The following is a 22,844-nucleotide window of genomic DNA, read 5'->3' on the forward strand; positions in this document are numbered from 1 at the left end:
TTTCCACCTTTTCAGGTCGCACAGCAAAATATTTAGGCGCATATACGAGTAAAATGGTCGCACTGTAGAGCCATGTTACCATGGCAACCATGACGTCAGCAGCATGCCGGCAGTCAGGTTTTGTTAGAGAGAGAGAGCACGTGAGAGAGGTGAAGAAACGTTGAGGAGATGAAACTGAGAACGTGAGGAAAAGTGAGGGGAAGAGTTAGAGATGGAGCGGAAGAGGGGAGGGTAGAAACAGAGAGCTAAATATATTTTAGGGAGGGTAGGAGAGGCAGGGTGTGGATGGATACCCTGTCTTCATTACTGCATGTTACCAGGGCAACCCCAGGAAGAATTCCTGCCCCTGATTTATCCCCAGTGTAACCATGGTGGCTCAAGCTTGGACCTCTCAGCGAATGACCTTTGCTTTAAGAACTCATGAGGAGAGAGGCCAGGAATACTGGGAAAAATGTTTTTTGTACTTCAAAATGATCTAATTCAAAGATGATGACTCTGTAACTAATCTGATGAACGTATAATGTGTGCTGTACCTGCCAGACCTTTTTTGTTGTTCTTTAAATGTATTTGTATTATCTTTGTGTTCTTCAATAAAAACATAGACAAATAAAATAAATACCCTGAGCCTCTCAGTACAATGAAGAGCTTCTCTGTACTGTATGATTGTCTTCACTCCAGCAGGCCAGACTCCTTCTGACTCCATGTTCCACACTGCTGTCTCTTGTTTACCTTCAAACCTTATCACGCTGCCTCCTAAATTGATAGTTAATTGTGAATGTATTATCGCGACTGTGATTTGCAAAGATATCACAAACGCAAGGTGTAAGTTAAATTAAGTGGGCACTTTCTCTCTCACTCTCTCCCTCCCCTTCCAGCATTTATTCACCACCCACCATTTTGTTCTTCCAGTTTCCCTGATCGGATGTCATGAGGGTTATGCCAGTCAATACAGCCAGCCAGGTAGCTATGAGGAAGCTGAACAGATAGATTACAGACAGACTGTCCTCTATATTTAGTCCTTCATGAATAACTTCATGTAATGTAGCTTCCTTTCTGAATGTAATTTATCCTTTAGTAACCATACCTCTCTCGGTCAGTTTGGGTTTAACTCCTGGAAACATGTCAAACCAATGAGGAAAGAGACATAAATAGAAATAGCAATGGAATACCCCTGGCTGCATTCCCTTCCTCTTCACCTTTTTTTCAGTTCAGTTTTGTTTGGAGACCCTTTATGGTTTACACACAGATCTAAGCAAAACATTAGGCCTATTCCCTGAGGGGAGGGCTGAGCCGTGGCCTGGGATTTGTAATCTTCCTGATGGTTTCTTGTGAGCTGCAGAGCACCAACAGCCAGCCTCTGGCAGGAGGTTAGGATTGATACTGGCCAGTGGCACCCGTGCTTGCAGGCCACAGGCACCTGTCAGCAGGATAATGAAGTGCCTTGTGTGGGTGTGCGTTTCTGTGTATGGGTGTGTACAAACTACAGTATGTTTGTGTAAGCGTCTGGCTGTGTCTATATATGGGCATGCGTGTGTGTGGCTATGCACACATAGGCCTATACTGTATGCGTTGCAGAGTGTTTTTGAGCATCTGTTTGTGTGTATCTTTGTGTGTGTGTATTGTGTGCTTCTGCAGTCAGTCAGTGTCTGTGCTGTGTCTGAGGAGCTTTGTCCGGCTGTTGAGAGCAGGGTAGGTGGCTAATGAACAACCTGTCAAAGATAATGGGGGCTGGAGGGGTGGATGCCTTGCCGCACACATCTCATCTCCCCACTACCCCACTGATTCACTGCCTGCTGTCCTGTTGTCCCTCTCCCTCCTGTTGTCCCTCTCCCTCCTGTTGTCCCTCTCCCTCCTAGAGCATTATGTAAAAGCCGGTAGTAGCTAAGGTATTACATGCACATGTAATATTGACTCTCTGATATTAACTCAGACTGTCTGGGAACATTATACTGCAGTCCTTGCCCTTACCCTCACGTTTTCACCATCCTCAGCACTTGGACTCTGTTCCCTAGTGTACCTTTAGCACACCTGTTACCCTTGTTTCCACATCAGCAGGAAGCCTCTCCCTGGTGGATCCCACTGCGTGATGTTTGAAAAGTAAAGTCATCAAACCATTAAGTCCCCTATGAGGTCTCCTTCCAGCCCCCTACCCTCCCCCATTACTGTGGTGTATCTGGAACGTAAATATGGGAAATGTGTGTTTCACTGAGCTGGATCGGCAGCTCTCCTGACTGAGCAGTGTAGGTCAACAGCATGTCTTGGTGATTCACCTATTCAGTTGAAGCTAAATGACAACATCCTCTGTGTTTAAATTCATATAAATAACATTTGTTTTGGTTTTTAAATCAAATTTTATTTGTCACATGCGCTGAATACAACAGGTACCTTACAGTGAAATGCTTACTTACAAGACCTTAACCAACAATGCAGTTTTAAGAAAAATAAGTGTTATGCAAGTATTTACTAAAATAAACATAAGTAAAAAATAGACAAACAAATGATAAAATAGCAACAATAAAATAACAGTAACAAGGCTATATACAGCGGGTACCGGTACAGAGTCAATGTGCTGGGGCACAGGTTAGTTGAGGTAATTGAGATAATATGTACATGGAGGTAAAGTGACTATGCACAGATAATAAACAAAGCGTAGCAGCAGCATAAAAATGGGTGTGTGTGGGGGGTCAATGCAGATAATCCAGGTAGCCATTTTCTTGACTTGTTTTTGTCTTCACATCAGGGTGCTTCACCTGACCTCCCTTGTTTAACCTCATTTCAGACCTCAGTTGACCTTTGACCTATGCTTCCTCACCTAACCCATAACTGTATTGTGATCTGAACAGAAAAAGAGTCGGGATGAGACCTGTGGCGAGGGCAGCGGAGTGGAGATCTTGGAGAACAAGCCGTATGAGAACGGCCCAGGGGGAATCGGACAGTACACCCACAAGGTTTACCACATTGGCATGCACATCCCCAGCTGGTTCCGCTCCATCCTGCCCAAGGCAGCGCTCCGGGTGGAGGAGGAGTCCTGGAACGCCTACCCCTACACCCGCACAAGGTGTGAGACTATTGCCCCCTTCAGGAGTACCACCCTTAATCTCCCCCCCCCCACACAGGAGTAACACCCTTAAACTCCCCCCCCACACACACAGGAGTACCACCATTACACCCCCCCCTCACACACACAGGAGAACCACCATTACACCCCCCCACAACACACAGGAGAACCACCATCACACACACCCACACACACACACACACACAACCACTACACACACACACAGGAGCACACACACACACACACACACACACACACACACACACACACACACACACAGGAGAACCACCATTACACCCCCCTCACACAGGAGAACCACCATTACACCCCCCCCCACACACAGGAGTACCACCACTACACCCACACACACACAGGAGAACCACCATTACACCCCCCTCACACAGGAGAACCACCATTACACCCCCCTCACACAGGAGAACCACCCTTACACCCCCCACACACAGGAGAACCACCATTACACCCCCCCACACACAGGAATACCACCCTTACACCCCCACACACAGGAATACCACCCTTACACCCCCACACACAGGAATACCACCCTTACACCCCCCCACACACAGGAATACCACCCTTACACCCCCCCACACAGGAGAACCACCCTTACACCCCCCCACACACAGGAGTACCACCCTTATACAGCAGCCTCTACAGTACAGTTGGTGAGACCGTTTACCCTAAGCTTATACCCATGCCCATAGTTTGAGCTGTCTGATGGGTTGTTCTCTACATCAAACCGTATCCATAATGGAGTGATTGTTTATCCAATCTGCCCCTTCAGGAAAATACTTAGCCAAGTAAAGAGCCAAGCAAAGCTAAAAGATTCCAGAGCAGTTATCAGAACACTGCAGAGTGTGCCAACCAAGACATGGGGAGTCATCCAGTCAGCAGCTCTGCTAGCCAGCCTATCGTTAGGAGTTGATGACTTCCTAGACTTAGGGTGCGTTTGTTTGTCTGTCTGTCTGGGACCTGGGCAGAGCTGCAGTCGTGAGGCTTGCTGAAATGAGAAGTGCCCCTTGAAAACACTGTCAAGGTATTGATAGACTGGAGCCGTCTGCTGACACATTCATCAAAGCAGTGACAGCTCTGCTGCAGACGACAGATGGGCTAACAGCTCTCCACCTCGCCTGGAGCCAGAGACAGAGAGTGAGGGTGAGAAAGATCTAGAGTGACAGACCGAAACAAAGACGAACAGTAGTTAGCTCTTGCCAGGTAGACATTTTTTAGACTTGCCCATCATTTAGCCCACAACCTACTAAATAACAGAGACATCGGCAGGTAGCATAGCGGTTAAGAGCATTGGGCCAGTAAGTGAAAGGTCGCTGGTTCAAATCCCATAGACGACTAGGTGAAAAATCTGTCTGTGCTCTTGAGCAAGGCACTTAACCCTAATTGCTCCTGTAAGTTGCTCTGGATAAGAGCGTCTGCTAAATGACTAAAATGTAATGTTTCTACCATACAAAGTATTTTTCTGTGGGGATATACTGTGTCCAGGTCAACATATTGTGCTTATTTATTACTGACGCCTCGCAGCTTGCTCTCCTCTCTCCTCCAGATATACATGTCCCTTTGTTGAGAAGTTCTCCATTGACATTGAGACGTACTACAAGCCAGACACAGGAAACCAGCCCGACGTCTTCAACATGTCCCCAGCCGAGAAGAGGCTAAGGACTCTGGGTAAGCTGGTGCCAGTATGGGACAAATAGTGAGATATTAGAAGGACAATAGAGCCTCAGACCACAGTGTCCAAATTGACAGCACTGTTAGATGATGGTGATGATTTCTCCTCACTATGGACAACTTTCAACTACCTGCAGCAGTAAAGTCAAAATGACAGGTCTAGGTTAGTGGTCTTGTTTGAATAGCCATGGTTATTGTTGAGGGCTTCCTGATGCATGACCTCCACCAAGGTTAGAGTGAAGCTCCTGGGCTCACACAGCAGCCAGTAGAGTAGAGGCCCACTGGTAGGCCGTTTGCTTCCACTGCAGCTGTTTTTTCCAAATTTTGTTGTGTTACAGTCTGAATTTAAATTGGATTAAATTGCGATTTTTGTGTTGCTGGCGTAAACAAAATACCCCATAATGTCAAAGTTGAATAATGTTATTTTATTTTTCCAAAATTAATAAAAAAATAAGCTGAAATGTCTTGTCAAGTATTCAAACCCTTTGTTATCACAAGCCTAAGTAAGTTCAGGATTCTAACATGTATTGACTCAGGGGGCTGAATACTTATGTAATCAAGATGTATTAGTGTTTTATATAAGAAGCAGTGCGGCTTGGTTGGGTTGTGTTTCAGAGGATGCACGGCTCTCGACCTTCGCCTCTCCCGAGTCGGTACGGGAGTTGCAGCGATGAGACAAGACTGTAACTACCAATTGGATACCACGAAATTGGGAGAAAAAGGGGTAAAAGAAGAAGAAAAAAAACAAATGAATTTATTTAAGCACCATAGATCAAAGCGGGATGAAAACCAAATGCTGTTGTACTCAAAATATATCTTCATAAATAAAAAGGCACAGGGCAAACCCAAAATGCAAAATATAAAGTACTCAGGAAATAGTAGGAGAGATTCCTCTCAGGGAAACAAGTAACATTTACAATGACCGACAAAGACAAATGGCAGAGGGAGTGTATATATACAGTGATAGAGTGGGGATTGGAACCAGGTGTGTGTAATGATGACGAGACAAGTCCGGGGTTGATGAGTGAAGGGCGATTGCCAGCAGTATGTTCGGCAGCAGCTAGAAGGCCGGCGATGCCGAACGCCTGAGCTGGACAGGACGGGGAGCCAAAGCGAAGGCTGATGAGGTGCTGCTCCAGCCGCTGGGGCGCCGCCAACCTTTGGGATGACCCCGGAGACATGGTGCGGGTCGGTTGGGACGATGCCTGTGGAAGTCCCGAATGAGAGAACGATCCAGGACATCCCGCACCGGAACCCAGCACCGCTCTTCAGGACCGTACCCCTCCCAGTCGACCAGGTACTGGAGAAGCCCCCCACGACGCCGTCAGTCCAACAGGCTGCGGATGGAGAACACCGGGGCCCCCTCAACGTCCAAGGGAGGGGGAGGTGCGTTGTGGGGTCCAGCACTAGCCACGGGACCAGCTGCCTCCGGCCTGAGGAGAGTTCTATGAAATGAGGGTGAGATACGGTAATTGTCGGGGAGCTGTAATCTGTACGTCACCTCTTTGACACTCCTCAGGACTTTGAATGGCCTCACAAACCGTGGGCTCAGCTTTCAGCAGGGCAGGCGGAGGGGCAGGTCCTTCGTAGAAAGCCAGACCCTGTCACCGGGGTGAAAGACCGTGGCCACACTGCGGTCACGATCGGCCTGCCGGAGGATGACGCGCTGGAGACAGGTGTGCACGGGGTTCCATACCTCCCTGGCGCCAATTGTCCAATTGTCCACCACAGGAGCCTCGATCTGACTCCGGTTCCTGTGTGCCAGGGCCGTCTGATAGCCTAGAACACACTGAAAGGGTGTGAGGTTAGTGGAGTAGTGACAGAGGAAGTTTTGTGCGTGTTCTGCCCAAGGCAGAAACTAACTACGAAGGTACCTACCCAGTTCCTGATTTAACCTTTCCATCTGCCCATTTCATTGGGGACGGTACCCAGAGGTGAGGCTGACCGTGACCCCCAGTCGTTCCATGAAGGCCTTCCAGACACGGGAGGTGAACTGAGGACCACGGTCAGACATGTTTTCCGGGATCCCGTAGTGCCGGAAGATGTGAGAGAAGAGAGCCTACGCGGTCTGCAGGGCCGTAGGGAGACCAGTCAGAGGAATCAAACGACAGGCTTTGGAAAACCGGTCCACAACAACCAAGATGGTGGTGTGCCCCTCCAAGGGGGGGAGGTCTGTGACAAAGTCCACGGAGAGATGGGACCAGGGTCGTTGTGAAACCGGCAGCGGGTGGAGTTTGCCACAGGGAAGGTGTCTTGCTCTGTGCGCAGGTGGAGCAGGAAGAGACGTAAATCCGGATGTCCCAGGCCAAGATGGGCCACCAGTACTTGGCAGAGAGACAGTCGATAGTACGGGCTATACCCAGCTGCCCCGACACAGGTGTTGTGTGTGCCCAGGCAAGGAGATGGTCCCTCGGTTGTGGGCAGGTGAGGGCTCAATGCGGGACAGGGGAATAATGGGTGTCACTTTCTCCCTCCGATCCTCTGTGTCATGCACCCGGGACAACACATCGGCCTTAACGTTCTTTGATCCCAGCCGGTAGTAGAGGGTGAAGTCAAACCTGGCGAAGAATAGGACCCACCTGGCCTGATGCGGGTTCAGCCTCTTTGCTGCTCGAATGTACTCCAAGTTCCTGTGGTCCGTCCAGACAAGGAATGGGTGTTTAGCACCCTCCAGTCAGAGCCGCCATGCTTTCAGCGCCTTCTTGACAGCCAACAACTCACGATCCCCCACGTCATAATTCCGCTCTGCTGGAGACTGCTTCCGTGAGTAAAAGGTGCATGGATGGAGTTTAGGCGCTGATCCAGAGCGTTGGGAGAGAACAGCTCCTACTCCAACCTCGGAGGCGTCCACCTCCACGATGAAGCCCAGAACAGGTGCGTTAGTTAAAACGTTCCTTGAGCGCATGGAAGGCTTCGCTGGCCCCCACAGGGGTGGTCCGAGGCCAGCGAAGGTGTTGCTGGCCTCCAGGGGTGGTCCGACTCCCTGCAGTAGGATCTGAGACACCGTTGATGGCGGTGTTGATGTTCCTCAGGGGGAAGGTGCATCGTGCCCACCTCCATTGGCTCAGTCTCGCTCGAGGTTCCTGGGAGAGACCCGAACCCCCGGGATGGGCGACGACGGGCACGCAGGAGATTATCCAGGCGGATGGCCATGGCGATGAGCTGGTCCAGCGTGAGGTCCTTATCGCGACAGGCCAGCTTGGTCTGGACGTCCGCCTGTAGCCCGCTGCGGAAAACCATCAACATGGCCTAGACGTTCCAGCCAGTGGCCGCTGCCACCGTCCGTAAATCCAGAGCGTACGCCAACGCTGTCCTGGACCCCTGGTGTAGACTGAGGAGATGATCACCTCCCTCTCGGCCCTCTGTAGGGTGGTCGAAGACGGCACGGAAGAGTTGGGTGAAGTGCTCATAGGACTGCACTTCTGGTCCGTCCCTCTCCCAGACGGCAAGCGCCCACTCCAGAGCCCGGCCTGTCAACACCGAGATCACCAAGGCCACCTTGTCCCTCTGAGGCCATCACGGCATGACGGGCCAGGTGGAGGTCACACTGCAGGAGAAACCCCCTACAATGAGCTGGGGTTCCGTAAAACTGCTCCGGGAGGGGCAGGTGGACGTTGCTGATTGGACCGGGTGATGTAGATGGTGGTGGGGTGGAGTGGAGTGAACGACCGCAGGGAGCTGGGAAGGTGGTGGTGTAGCCTGCAGTTGGCGTACGGCCCGGTGCACCTCGTCCATGGCAGTCCCAATGCGCTCCAGGCACGAGCCGTGGTGGTGGAGCTTCACTCCTACAGCAGAGAGGTCGGGATGTCCTGCTGCTTCCTGTTTTCTTGGGTCGGTCATTCTGTCACTGGTGTAGAGAAGAGTAGGCAGGAGGCAGTCACAGTTTAGAACTACTGAATTTATTTAAGCACCATAGATCAAAGCGGGACAAAACCCAAACGCTGTTGTGCTCAAAAGATATCTTCATAAACAAAAAGGCACAGGGCGAACCCAAAGTGCAAAATAAAAAGTACTCAGGAAATAGTAGTAGAGATTCCTCTCAGGAAAACAAGTAACATTTACAATGGCCGACAAAGACAAATGACAGAGGGAGTATATATACAGTGATAGAGTGGGAATTGGAACCAGGTGTGTGTAATGATGACGAGATAAGTCCGGGGTTGATGAGTGAAGGGCGTTTGCCAGCAGTCGGTTCAGCAGGAACTAGAAAGCCTGCGATGCCGAACGCCTGAGCTGGACAGGAGGGGGAGCCAAAGCAAAGGCTGGTTTGACAGATGTGAATACTTTCTGAAGGCATTGTAAATGTTATTTGTAGCACATGTTGAAGTCAGACTCTCTCTTGCAGACCCCATTGACATTGTCAAAGATCCCATCACTCCACATGAGTACTTGCAAGAGGAGGACCCTCGGATCTACAGGTCAGACAAGACCAAGAGAGGGCCTCTGCAGGAGGACTGGATCGAGGAGTACAACAACAACCCGGGGAAGACGCCCATCATGTGTGCTTACAAACTGTGCAAGGTGGAGTTCCGCTACTGGGGCATGCAGTCCAAGATTGAACGCTTCATCCATGATGTAGGTGCGTATGAGATGGGATGAGGCGTTGGAAGAGTAGTTTGAACAATACCTTAATATATCCCTGCCCGGTGCGGGCTATATGAGTGCTTGGTCCAAGGAGCAGTAGTGTTTCCATACTACAGGCATGCTCCTGCTGACTAGTTTAGCTAGTAAATGTCAGCTGACATCGTGTCAAGATGTTAGAGGTGGCGGCCTGATGGAATGCCCTGATGTTTTCTAGTGCTGTCTGTCCAAACTCTCTCCCTCCCCTTTCCCAGGGCTGAGGAAGGTGATGGTGCGGGCCCACCGGCAGGCCTGGTGCTGGCAGGACGAGTGGTACGGCCTGACCATCGAGGACATCAGGCAGCTGGAGCTGGAGACCCAGTTGGCCCTGGCCCAGAAGATGGCCCATTTCAGCCAGGCAGAGGAGGCCACCGAGGCCAATGGAGCTGTTTCATCCCCAGACAGGAATCACGAGGTCAAGGATACCATCAACTCTTTAGAAGCTGAAGAGGTTGTCAGTGCAGGGGGCAGGGGAGACACTCTCCAAACAAAACGAGCAGGGCTCACCAAGCAGTGGTCCACCTCCTCCAGATCCTCCCGCTCATCCAAGAGAGGAGGTGAGATGTTTGAGCTCAATCGTCCGTATCTGTGTGGAGGTATTGAACTGTTGACAATTAATTTTCCAAAATTTAATTTTACAAGCAGGTGGTGTACAGACATCATGTGTTAGTGAGTATGTATCTAGGTGCTGTAGCTTCAGTACCACTGTCACAGCTTTATCCAGATCTTTTGCACCTGCTTAAAAAAAAACTATTTCAGACAGTACAACCCCTGTCCCCATCCCCACCTCTAAGCAGCAGTCAGAATCCTGCCTGCCACCTGGACCCTCTCTCTCTCTCCACCAGCCAGACTCATTTCACCCGGTATTACCCCCCTCTCCAGAGCTCTCCTGGGCTATTTATAGCGGCAGTATTGACATCACAGGCTAGAGGAGGCTGACGCTCTACACACTGACCCTCCGCTCCACCCCTGCGGCTCCCGTCTATGGGCTGACAGGCACAGCTGTGCTTCCCAGCCCATGAGCATCCAGCATGTGCCAGCCAGGGTTTCAAAGAGACCCCCTCCCCTCCCCACTCCTCCTCAGTGATCATATTGGAGGCAAACAACAAAGATATATGATGGACAGTCCTACTTTTAGTCCAGGCTCTTTTTTTCTGTGTGCTAACTGGCTGTCAGTGTGTTTGTGGTTTATGTGTTACATTGTACTCCACTCTTCACACCCCCTCCTGACCACTGAGCAATCCGTCTGTGATCAAGTCAAGCATTACAGACACTATTGAGTGTTTATATAACACTGTGTGTGTGTCAGTTTGAGCATATGTCAGTAAGAATATGATTCAGTTGGGTCTTAAAATAACAGTGGTACTGTTTGTTTCCCTCCCCTATTTGTGTGTTTCAGCGAGCCCGTCACACCACAGCCTCTCTGAATGGAGGATGCAAAGCATTGCACGAGACTCCGAGGACAGCTCAGAGGAGGAGTTCTTTGATGCTCATGGTAAATCCACCATTTTGATAAAGTAATCTTAAAGCCTAGAGTAGGTTAGAGTAGACAATACTAGTAGTGTGTTCCCTTTCCTATAACCCTCCTGGTGCTTCCTCTTCTGACTCTACATGTCTCTTCAACACAGATCAGTTCTTAAGCTACCCAAATACCCAGCATGCTTTAGGCCTGAGGTTGAAATAGGTGGGTGTAGCTCGACACACGGTTGTTCATCTGTTGGGTGAGCCCAGGAGATGACTCAACACGGGTTGGCTTGTCTTGAAGAAGTGCTGAAATCATCACCCTCTCTCTACCTTCACCTGTTCCCCATTGCCAAAACTATTTCACCCTGCCCTCACACACACACGCGCGCACACACATTCCCTGTGGCGAGTCAATCATCCCATCAAGTCAATCCATAAAATTATGTTCTACTGTGTGTAGGGGTATGTTTTTGGAAGCATGGTTAACTTAGTTGTTCTATATGACATAATGAATTAAGAAGAATGAATAACAGGTCATTAAATAAGAATAATAAAGTATTGCATGTTTTCTTTTTATCTATTTATTTCTATGCTATTTGGTTGTCATTTCTATCTAAATGATGAAACTGTTCATGATATGTCATGAATTAACTGCATTTGCATTTAGCTGCATGTTCAAATATATATATACAGTTGCTTGCGAAGGTATTCACCCCCTTGGCATTTTTCCTATTTTGTTGGCTTACAACCTGGAATTAAAATGGATTTTTGGGGGGTTTGTATCATTTGATTTACACAACATGCCTACCACTTTGAAGATGCAAAATATTTTTTATTGTGAAACAAAAAAGAAATAAGACCAAAAAAATTGAAAACTTGAGCGTGCATAACTATTCACCCCCCCAGAGTCAATACTTTGTAGAGAATCCTTTTGCAGCAATTACAGCTGCAAGTCTCTTGGGATATGTCTCTATAAGCTTGGCACATCTAGCCACTGGGATTTTTGCCCATTCTTCAAGGCAAAACTGCTCCAGCTCCTTCAAGTTGGATGGGTTCTGCTGATGTACAGCAATCTTTAAGTCATACCACAGATTCTCAATTGGATTGAGGTCTGGGCTTTGACTAGGCCATTCTAAGACATTTAAATGTTTCATCTTAAACCACTTGAGTGTTGCTTTAGCAGTATGCTTAGGGTCATACTCCTGCTGGAAGGTGAACCTCCGTCTCAAATCTCTGGAAGACTGAAACAGGTTTCCCTCAAGAATTTCCCTGTATTTAGCGCCATCCATCATTCCTTCAATTCTGACCAGTTTTCCAGTACCTGCCGATGGAAAAACATCCCCACAGCATGATGCTGCTACCACCATGCTTCACTGTGGGGATGATGCCCTCGGGGTGATGAGAGGTGTTGGGTTTGCGCCAGACATAGCGTTTTCCTTGATGGACAAGAAGCAATTTTAGTCTCATCTGACCAGAGTTCCTTCTTCCATATGTTTGAGGAGTCTCCCACATGCCTTTTGACAAACACCAAACATGTTTGCTTATTTTTTTCTGCCCACTCTTCTGTAAAGCCCAGCTCGGTAGAGTGTACGGCTTAAAGTGGTCATATGGACAGATAGTCCAATCTCCGCTGTGGAGCTTTTCAGCTACTTCAGGGTTATCTTTGGTTTCTTTGTTGCCTCTCTGATTAATGCCCTCCTTGCCTGGTCCGTGAGTTTTGGTGGGTGGCCCTCTCTTGGCAGGTTTGTTGTGGTGCCATATTCTTTCCATTTTATGATAATGGATTTAATGGTGCTTCGTGAGATGTTCAAAGTTTCTGATGTTTTTTTATAACCAACCCTGATCTGTACTTCTCCACAACTTTGTCCCTGACCTGTTTGGAGAGCTCCTTGGTCTTCATTAGAGCTCGACCGAGTATGATTTTTCACCGCCGATACCGATTATTGGAGGACCAAAAAAAGCCGATACCGATTAATCCACCAATTTTTACATGCTTTTTTATTTATTTGTAATAATGACAATTACAACAATACTGAATGAACACTTATTTTAACTTAATATAATACATAAATACTATCAATTTTGCCTCAAATAAATAATGAAACATGTTCAATTTGGTTTAAATAATGCAAAAACAAAGTGTTGGAGAAGAAAGTAAAAGTGCAATATGTGCCATGTAAAAAAGCTAATGTTTAAGTTACTTGCTCAGAACATGAGAACATATGAAAGCTGGTGGTACCTTTTAACATGAGTCTTCGATATTCCCAAGTAAGAAGTTTTAGGTTGTAGTTATTATAGGAATTATTGGACTATTTCTCTCTATACGATTTGTATTTCATATACCTTTGACTATTGGATGTTCTTATAGGCACTTTAGTATTGCCAGTGTAACAGTATAGCTTCCGTCCCTCTCCTCGCTCCTACCTGGGCTCGAACCAGGAACACATCGACAACAGCCACCCTCGAAGCAGTGTTACCCATGTAGAGCAAGGGTAACAACTACTCCAAGTCTCAGAGCGAGTGACGTTTCAAATGCTATTAGCGCACACCCGCTAACTAGCTAGCAATTTCACATCGGTTACACCAGCCTAATCTTGGGAGTTGATAGGCTTGAAGTCATAAACAGTGCAATGCTTGAAGAATTGCGAGGAGCTGCTGGCAAAACGCACGGAGGTGCTGTTTGAATGAATGCTTACGAGCCTGCTGCTGCCTACCATCGCTCAGTCAGACTGCTCTATCGAATATCAAATCATAGACTTAATTATAACATAATAACACACAGAAATACGAGCCTTTGGTCATTAATATGGTCGAATCCGGAAACTATCATTTCGAAAACGAAACGTTTATTATTTCAGTGAAATACGGAACCGTTCCGTATTTTATCTAACGGGTGGCATCCCTAAGTCTAAATATTCCTGTTACATTGCACAACCTTCAATGTTATGTTATAATTAGGTACAATTCTGGCAAATTAATTACGGCCTTTGTTAGGAATAAATGGACTTCACACAGTCCGCAATGAGCCAGGCGGCCCAAACTGCTGCATATACCCTGACTGCTTGCACGGAACACTAGAGAAGTGACACAAATTCATGTTAGCAGGCAATATTAACTAAATATGCAGGTTTAAAAATATATACTTGTGTATTGATTTTAAAGAAAGGCATTGATGTTTATGGTTAGATACATTGGTGCAACGACAGTGCTTTTTTTTCGCAAATGTGCTTGTTAAACCATCACCCGTTTGTCGAAGTAGGCTGTGATTCGATGAGAAATTAACAGGCACCACATCGATTCTATGCAACGCAGGACACGTTAGATAACTACACACGGTTGATGATATTACTAGTTTAACTAGTGATTATGTTAAGATTGATCGTTTTTTATAAGATAAGTTTAATGCTAGCTAGCAACTTACCTTGGCTTCTTGCTGCCCTCGCGTAACAGGTAGTCAGCCTGCCATGCAGGCTCCTCGTGGAGTGCAATGTAAGGCAGGTGGTTAGAGCGTTGGACTAGTAACTGGAAGGTTGCAAAAACGAATCCCCCCTGAACAAGGCAATTAACCCCTGTTCCTAGGCCGTCATTGAAAATAAGAATGTGTTCTTAATCTGACTTGCCTAGTTAAATTAAGGTGAAAAAAAAAATGTATATATAAAAAAAAAATTGGCAAATTGGTGGCCAAAAATACCGATTACCATTGTTATGAAAAATTGAAATCGGCCCCAATTAATCGGCCATTCCGATTAATCGGTCGACCTCTAGTCTTCATATTGCTGCTTGCTTGGTGGTGCCCCTTGCTTAGTGGTGTTGCAGACTCTGGGGCCTTTCAGAACAGGTGTATATATACTGAGATCATGTGACAGATTGCACACAGGTGGACCTTATTTAATTAATTATGTAACTTCTGAAGGTAATTGGTTGCGCCAGATCTTATTTAGGGGCTTCATAGCAAAGGGGGTGAATACATATGCACGCACCACTTTAACATTTTTAATTTTTCCGAATTTTTTGTAAGAAGTACATTTTTTCATTTCACTTCACCAATTTGGACTATTTTGTGTATGTCCATTACATGAAATCCAAATAAAAATCCATTTAAATTACAGGTTGTAATGCAACAAAATAGGAAAAACGTCAAGGGGGTGAATACTTTTGCAGGCACTGTAGCTGTATGCTTTTGGTGTTTGTGACATTATTTATGTTCACAATGAGATGATAAATTGTTGCTTCATACATGGATTCATCTGTTTTTCACTAAGCATCATACAGTGGTTTATACATCATGCATACCCCAGTATGTGGCTATCGGGATTCTTCAACTTCTCATTGGACACCTGATTAGTTAATTTAAATCAATTACAATGTGGAAACTAAATGCTGAAACACAATGAACAATACTTCATTATAACTCTTCTTTTATAACAAGCTACTCAGTCGCTTCATGAGTTAATTCCTTAAGAATGAACTGAGCCAACTTTGCCATATGAGGAAGGATTTCTAGTATGAGCAACAATTTCTAGAGCAGGTGTCTTGTGGGGTTGTAATGTAATAAGACAGTAAGCACTGAGCACTGATATTGGCTCCACTGAATCTTTACATTTTCCTTGTGAGTACTGTAGTATATCATAAGAGTTGAGAACACCCATGCCTCCACCCTGTCTCTGTTTGGGCCATTCATTAAGATGACCATGATCAGATGGTGATGCGATCATAGAGATTACAAGGATGACAAAAGCATACATACAGGCATATGTAGTACAATGTCAAGTCATATAGTAGGCATAAACACTGAGTGTACGAAACATTAGGAACACCTACCTAATATTGAGTTGCACCCCCCTTTTGCCCACAGAACAGCTTCAATTTATCGGGCATGGAGTCAAAAGCGTTCCATTGGGATTCTGGCCCATGTTGACTCCAATGCTTCCCACAGTAGTATCAGGTTGGCTGGATGTCCTTTGGGTGTTGGACCATCCTTGATACACACGGGAAACTGTTGAGCGTGAAAGACCCAGCAGCGTTGCAGTTCTTGACACAAACTGATGTGCCTGCACCTACTACTGTACCCTGTCCAAAGGCACTTAAATATTTACCCTCTGAATGGCACACATACACAAATCCATGTCTCAATTGTCTCAAGGCTTAAAAATCCTTCCTTAACCTGTCTCCTCAGTCAGTTATACTGATTGAAGTGGATTTAACAAGTGACATCAATAAGGGATCATAGCGTTCACCTGGTAGTCTATGTCATGGAAAGAGCTGTTCTTCATGTTTTGTACACAGTGTATATAGCCATAACATTTCATCTATAATCATAGTGCCAGTACAGAACCAGTCAAAAGTTTGGACACATTTACTCATTCAAGGGTTTATCTTTATTTTTACTATTTTCTAGATTGTAGAATAATAGTGAAGACATCAAAACGATGAAATAACTCATATGGAATCACGTAGTAACCAATTTTTTTTTAAACAAATCAAAATATATTTTATATTTGAGATTCTTCAAAGTAGCCACCCTTTGCCTTGATGACAGCTTTTCACACTCTTGGCATTCTCTCAACCAGCTTCATGAGGTAGTCAGTCACCTGGAATGCATTTCAATTAACAGATGTGCCTTGTTAAAAGTTCATTTGTGGAATTTCTTTCCTTCTTAATGCGTTTGAGCCAATCAAATGTGTTGTGACAAGGTAGGGGGGTATACAGAAGATAGCCCTACTTGATAGAAGACCAAGTCCATATTATGGCAAGAACAGCTCAAATTCGCAAAGAGAAACGACAGTCCATCATTACTTCAAGACATGAAGGTCAGTCAATCCGGAACATTTCAAGAACTTTGAAAGTTTCTTCAAGAGCTGTCGCAAAAACCATCAAGCACTATGATGAAACTGGCTCTCATGAAGACCACCACAGGAAAGGAAGAGTTAACTGCACCTCAGATTGCAGCCCAAATAAATGCTTCACAGAGTTCAAGTAACAAACACATCTCAACATCAACTGTTCAGAGGAGACTGCGTGAATCAGGCCTTCATGGTCGACATGCTGCAAGGAAACCACTACTATGTAAAAAATGAATTAATTCAAGGAGAGAGAGAGAAGAGAGTTGCTTGGGCCAAGAAATACGAGCAATGGACATTAGACCAGTGGAAATCTGTCCTTTGGTCTGATGAGTCCAAATTTGAGATTTTTGGTTCCAACCGCCGTGTCTTTGTGAGACGTAGAATAGGTGAACGGATGATCTCTGCATGTATGGTTCCCACCGTGAAGCATGGAGGAGGAGGTGTGATGGTGTGGGGGTGCTTTGCTGGTGACACTGTCTGTGATTTATTTAGAATTCAAGGCAGACTTGATCAGCATGGATACCAAAGCATTCTGCAGCGATACGCCATCCCATCTGGTTTGCGCTTAGTGGGACCATCATTTGTTTTTCAACAGGACAATGACCCAAAACACACCTTCAGGCTATGTAAGGGCTATTTTTCCAAGAAGGAGATTGGAGTGCTGCATCAGATGACCTGGCCTCCACAATCACCAGATCTCAACCCAATTGAGATGGTTTGGGGTGAATTGGAAATCACAGAGTGAAGGAAAAGCAGCCAACAAGTGCTCAGCATATGTGGGAACTCTTTCAAGACTGTTGGAAAAGCATTCCTCATGAAGCTGGTTGAGAGAATGCCAAGAATGCATCCAAACTTTTGACTGGTACTGTACTTACACTGTATCCATTCATGACATTTCATGTTAGTTCATGATGACATGATTAAACCAATGTCACGCATGAATGCTACTGTTTTGTAGCATCATTCTGATCAGTGTTTGATTGAACTCAGATAAATGCTCATGTAAAAGCTTTTCTACTGCTCAGCTCCTTTAACTGGTCTGAGCTTCTCCCTGATCTGTGCAACCGAGGACCAGTAAACATTTTTATGGACTTTTATGAGTGGTGACGTTTTGATAAAGCAGACCTGCTTAGACTACAGTATGTGTAATGTGATTTCCCAGAAGGATCCCAGTGTCCCAGTGGCTTGTTGATTCAATTGAGCAGGCTATGCTATTGCAAAACCACTGGGTTTTCAGAGGAACATGCAGGGTGGCAATTACTTTTATTAATCAGTATTCATATTTATTTATCTTAAAGGAGTGGTCACATGGCCACATAATGTAATATGGTAGGGATTAGGGTGTATGTTTCTCTAGCTGTACTCAGACAGTACATGGAAGACCCTTTCACATTTGTGAACATAGAAATGTCTAAAACGTTTGGTGTTATATACTGAAGATGAGATAGTGGCACATTGACTTAGCAGGTGTTATGCTTGATAATTCCATTTTTGTAAAAATCACGTCTGTCCCTTCTCCCCCACAGAGAACTTGTCAGGTGATGAAGAGGTCTTTCCCAAGGAGATTGCCAAGTGGAACTCTAACGAACTCATGGACAAGATTGAGTCGGCTGATGCAGAAGACACCCCTGGTATGGAGAGGAACGCTGTGTGTGTTGTATGATAGGAGATGTAGTTTGTGTCAAAGTTTCCTTTTACTGACAGTATTATATTACTCTGATTCTCAATGGTAAAGTGTGTCTGTGGATGTTTCTGCAGGAGAGCTATACAAGGACATGGCAGGGGACTATGAAAGGGAGGTCGGTGACGAGAGACTAGATGAGGTAGGTACCTGTGAGGGTGAATGGCTTTCCAACCGAACATTGGTATACCAACAACACCATGACAGCTATATTCTGACAAAATGTCAACATTGAACATACAGGAGGAATAAGCTAAAAGGAAACTTCAATCCCAGTCACTAAAGTGTTCTAGCTTAACAGTAGGCGTTGATGTGTAATACTCTGCTTAGGGCTTTAGTTGTGAAAGTCAGAGAGGGGTCCACTCCAGCCTCTCTGTCCTCTTGTGTTCAGATGCGTGGCTCTGTTAGCAACCAAGCCAATAGCTCTGCCATTCCCACCATCACCATAACAAAGCACCAGTCAGTAAGTAAACTTCCTGTCCCATTGCATTATGGGCCAGAGTAGATCCATAGAGACCCGAACAGACCCAGTACTAATCGCCCTGACCCAGCCCCCAGCCTACCCCTTCTCTATCCCTTGTGAAATGTCCTCTGTACTGTAGTCTTGCCGTGGAGTTTACAGTGTACAGCCTTTGTGAAGAATGTGAGTTTTGGATTCAACAAATCTGTAAAAAATGGCAAAACTGCACATTATGTTTTCCCTTTTTATGTGAGTGTGGTTTTGTATTTGTATACAAATGTGTCTTTACCCTTGGCTTGTGTTGTTGTGGTTGGCTAAAGTTGGAAGCGTTTGCAGAGTGACCAGCTGGGGTGTTGGTTGGTCCAGTGTCTCTTAATGATGCTCTAATGCTGTCTGAGTGTGCAGATGAAAGCTGGACGGGCATGCTGTTGTGCTGCCACATTACTATTGCTTTACTATCAATATTACGTTACCAGAAGGGTGACATCACATATAGACTTCCTGTGATTCATGTCTGAAGGAAGTGGAAGTGCACACTGAACACACAATGAGATGTATCAGTATACACTGAGTGTACAAAACATTAAGAACACTATTTCCATGACATAGACTGACCAGGGGTTTCCAGGTGAAAGCTTTGATCCCTTATTGATGTCACTTGTTAAATCCACTTCAATCAGTGTAGATGAAGGGGAGGAGACAGGTTAAATAAGGATTTTTAAGACTTGAGACAATTGAGACATGGATTGTGTATGTGTGCCATTCAGAGGGTGAATGGGCAACACAAAAGATTTAAGTGCCTTTGAACAGGGTATGGTGGTAGGTGCCAGGCGCATCAGGTTGAGTGTGTCAAGAACTGCAACGCTGCTGGGTTTTTCACACTCAACAGTTTCCCGTGTGTATCAAGAATGGTCCACCACCCAAAGGACATCCAGCCAACTTGACACAACTGTGAGAAGCATTGGAGTCAACATGGGCCAGCATTCCTATGGAACGCTTTCAACACCTTGTAGAGTCCATGCCCCAACGAATTGAGGCTGTTCTGTGGACAAAAGGGGGTGAGTTAAAAATATGCTGTCATAAACCCAACATTTTCCAGAGTGCCTCATACCTTCTCTTCCCCACACCGAGAGCCCACATATTAAACCAGGAAAACGGGGGTTATCGCGGGTGCAGCGAAATGCTTATGTTCCTAGGTCCAACAGTGGAGTAATACCTAACGATACAAAACAAAATGCAAATCGGCAAAATAAAAATAAAGAAATTAATATAGAAATATTAGAATCGAAGAATATAAATATATATGAGTATGATGGTGTGTACAGACATTATGGACAGTATATGAATAGAAAAAGTGTGTACAGCAGTAGTTATATAGGATAGGCCTTGACTAGAATATAGTATATACATAGGAAGTAGGTAAAACAGTATGTAAACATTATTAAAGTGACCATTATTCAATGACTATGTACATAGGGCAACAGTCTCTAGGTGCAGGTTTGAGTACCGGCTGGTAGCCGGCTAGTAACAGCCAGCTAGTGGTGACTGTTTAACAGTCTGATGTCCTGGAGATAGAAGCTGTTTTTCAGTCACTCGGTCCCAGCTTTGATGCACCTGTACTGTCTCCGCCTTCTATATGGTAGCAGGGTGAACAGGCCGTTGCTCGGGTGGCTAGTTTTGTGAGTAAGTCATGAAGCATATTGTCAGTGGTCATGAATCATTAGCAGCCAAGCCAGAAGCATGGTTCTATGGGTGAATGGCTTCATTTCCCTTGAGTTTAACAGATCTCTCTAATGTCCCTCATCCTGCAATTCCCCCTCCTTTCCTCTCCCCATAATAGGACCTCTCCTCTCAGCAGTGTCTGCAGCCTTCTAAGATCCACGTGCTGATCCTGGTGCTACATGGAGGCAACATCCTGGACACAGGAGGAGGGGACCAGACCAGTAAGCAGGGCGATGTCAACACCATCAGCACTGCCTTTGACACAGTGATGCGCGTGCACTATCCCACCGCGCTGGGACGAATCGCCATCCGCCTGGTGCCCTGCCCTGCCATCTGTGCTGAGGCCTTCTCCTTGGTGTCCAAGTGAGGGACACGCACACACACACTACACGACCATAGATATTGTAATGTGTACATAACTACAGTACACACACTACTACTACTATTACGAAGCTTTCCCCTGTGTGTGTCTGTCCCTGGCTTCAGTCTGAGCCCGTACAGCTATGATGAGAGCTGTCTGTCAAGCAGTCAGGACCACATCCCCCTGGCTGCCCTGCCTCTCCTGGCCACCTCCGCCCCCCAGTACCAGGAGGCTGTGGCCACCGTCATCATGAGAGCCAACCAGGTGTATAACGACTTTATCAGGTCCCTGGATGGGACAACCTTCTCTGGCCAGGTGAGGTGCTACCACTGGCCTGTCAGCCTCTCCATTGTTCCAGGTGTGGGCATGGGCTGCTCTTTATTTGGAACTCTCAAATGGCAGAACATAATATCTTCAGTCCAAATACTAAGATTCAAGAGCATGTTCCCTAGTCAAGGAGGAGATACACTTGATTTCTTGTGAAGAACATCAGTGTTGAAGCCGTTTAGCACCAATGAATTATGTGTGTTTTCTGTTTCTGAATTATGTGGGTGTGGGTGTTTTCTGTTACTCAATGTTCTTTTAGATAACCAAAATTAAGCTAGCATTCAATATTTGACACAGGTTCAATTTTGTATAAATTCAAGCCTTTTTCTAACAAATTGTCAGAAACTCACATAATTTAATAGATTGCTCATTCAATACAGGATGTATTTTCATCTAGCTTTAGATTTGTGTGTAGGTGTGTGTGTATGTTTGTTTGTGTTTTTGGTTTTACTATCCTTGTGGGGACCAGAAGTCCACTCAAGGATAGTAAAACAAGGACAATTCGGACATTTCGCTGGTCCCTACAAGCAAAACAGCTATTTTAGGCATAGGGGTTAGGTTTAGGGTTACGGTTACAATTGGGGTTAGGGGTTAAGGGTTAGGGAAAATATGACTTTGAATGGGAATCAATTGTTTGTTTTACTATCCTTGTGAGGACCAAACGTGTGTGTGTATGTATGTGTGTGTGTGTGTGTGTGTGTGTGTGTGTGTGTGTGTGTGTGTGTGTGTGTGTGTGTGTGTGTGTGTGTGTGTGTGTGTGTGTGTGTGTGTGTTTGCTCGGGCGGGTTTGTTTGATTACGTGGTTATGACATCTGATTAGTTTAAAAGGGATTGGACCCTCTTATCTGCATCCTGCTTGATTGATATCTAATGATCTGATCTGTTTTATTAAATTGACCTGTGACCTCTATGTAGGTGTGCTTGATTGGGGACTGCGTGGGAGGGATCTTGGGGTTTGACGCCTTGTGTATCAGCAACCAGACTATTGGTGAGAGCCAGAACAGCAGCCGCAGGGGTAGTGTTATCAGCGTACAGGTAAGACCCAAACCTTAATGCTTAGCTACTTTCCCTGTTCCTAAGCTTTGCCCCTACCCCAAATCCCAGACACTCAACCAGTAGCCCTTATTCACCCTAAATACAAGTTACAGCCCTCCACTATTTCACCACCACATTTCTCCTCTAAGAAAGGACACTTATCCAGCACCCATCCTCGTTCTGGTGCCGTTTGCTTATCGGTCAGGTTCACTGTACATTCCCCAACCTCTGTCCTTCTTCTCATACCTCCCTGCAGGACCAGGACCTCCTCTCTCCAGGGATCATCATCAACAGTGGGTATGGCTCTGCCTCTCCCACCCTGGAGAGCAGCCGCCACCTGAGCCGCAGCAACGTTGACATCCCCCGCTCAGGAGGACCAGATGACCCCAAGAGACAGCTGCCCCGCAAAACGAGCGACTCCTCCACATACGAGTTGGACACCATCAACCACCACCAGGCCTTCCTGACTAGGTGTGACAGGGGTTACATTACTACAGTTACATGACATCATTGATGTAGCTGATGGTTAATATTGTTACTGTACTGAGAAGGGTATATGGCTATGCATGTGA

General features: G+C 46.0%; 1 protein-coding gene across 2 annotated transcripts in view; it reads left to right on the forward strand.

Moving 5' to 3' along the window:
* The window catches only part of LOC106580355 (membrane-associated phosphatidylinositol transfer protein 2), an 85,320-nt gene that overhangs the window by 48,905 nt on the left and 13,571 nt on the right, over window positions 1-22,844 (forward strand). For both annotated transcript variants that reach the window (XM_014161300.2, XM_014161302.2), the window contains exons 3-13: window positions 2,844-3,058; window positions 4,635-4,756; window positions 9,105-9,338; window positions 9,595-9,936; window positions 10,779-10,874; window positions 18,213-18,317; window positions 18,445-18,509; window positions 20,668-20,912; window positions 21,036-21,225; window positions 22,153-22,272; window positions 22,529-22,743. In XM_014161300.2, the coding sequence (XP_014016775.2) occupies window positions 2,844-3,058; window positions 4,635-4,756; window positions 9,105-9,338; window positions 9,595-9,936; window positions 10,779-10,874; window positions 18,213-18,317; window positions 18,445-18,509; window positions 20,668-20,912; window positions 21,036-21,225; window positions 22,153-22,272; window positions 22,529-22,743 (1,949 nt within the window). The remainder of the gene's footprint in view (window positions 1-2,843; window positions 3,059-4,634; window positions 4,757-9,104; window positions 9,339-9,594; window positions 9,937-10,778; window positions 10,875-18,212; window positions 18,318-18,444; window positions 18,510-20,667; window positions 20,913-21,035; window positions 21,226-22,152; window positions 22,273-22,528; window positions 22,744-22,844) is intronic.

Source organism: Salmo salar, chromosome ssa20 (assembly GCF_905237065.1).
Source record: "Salmo salar chromosome ssa20, Ssal_v3.1, whole genome shotgun sequence".
Lineage (NCBI taxonomy): Eukaryota > Metazoa > Chordata > Actinopteri > Salmoniformes > Salmonidae > Salmo > Salmo salar.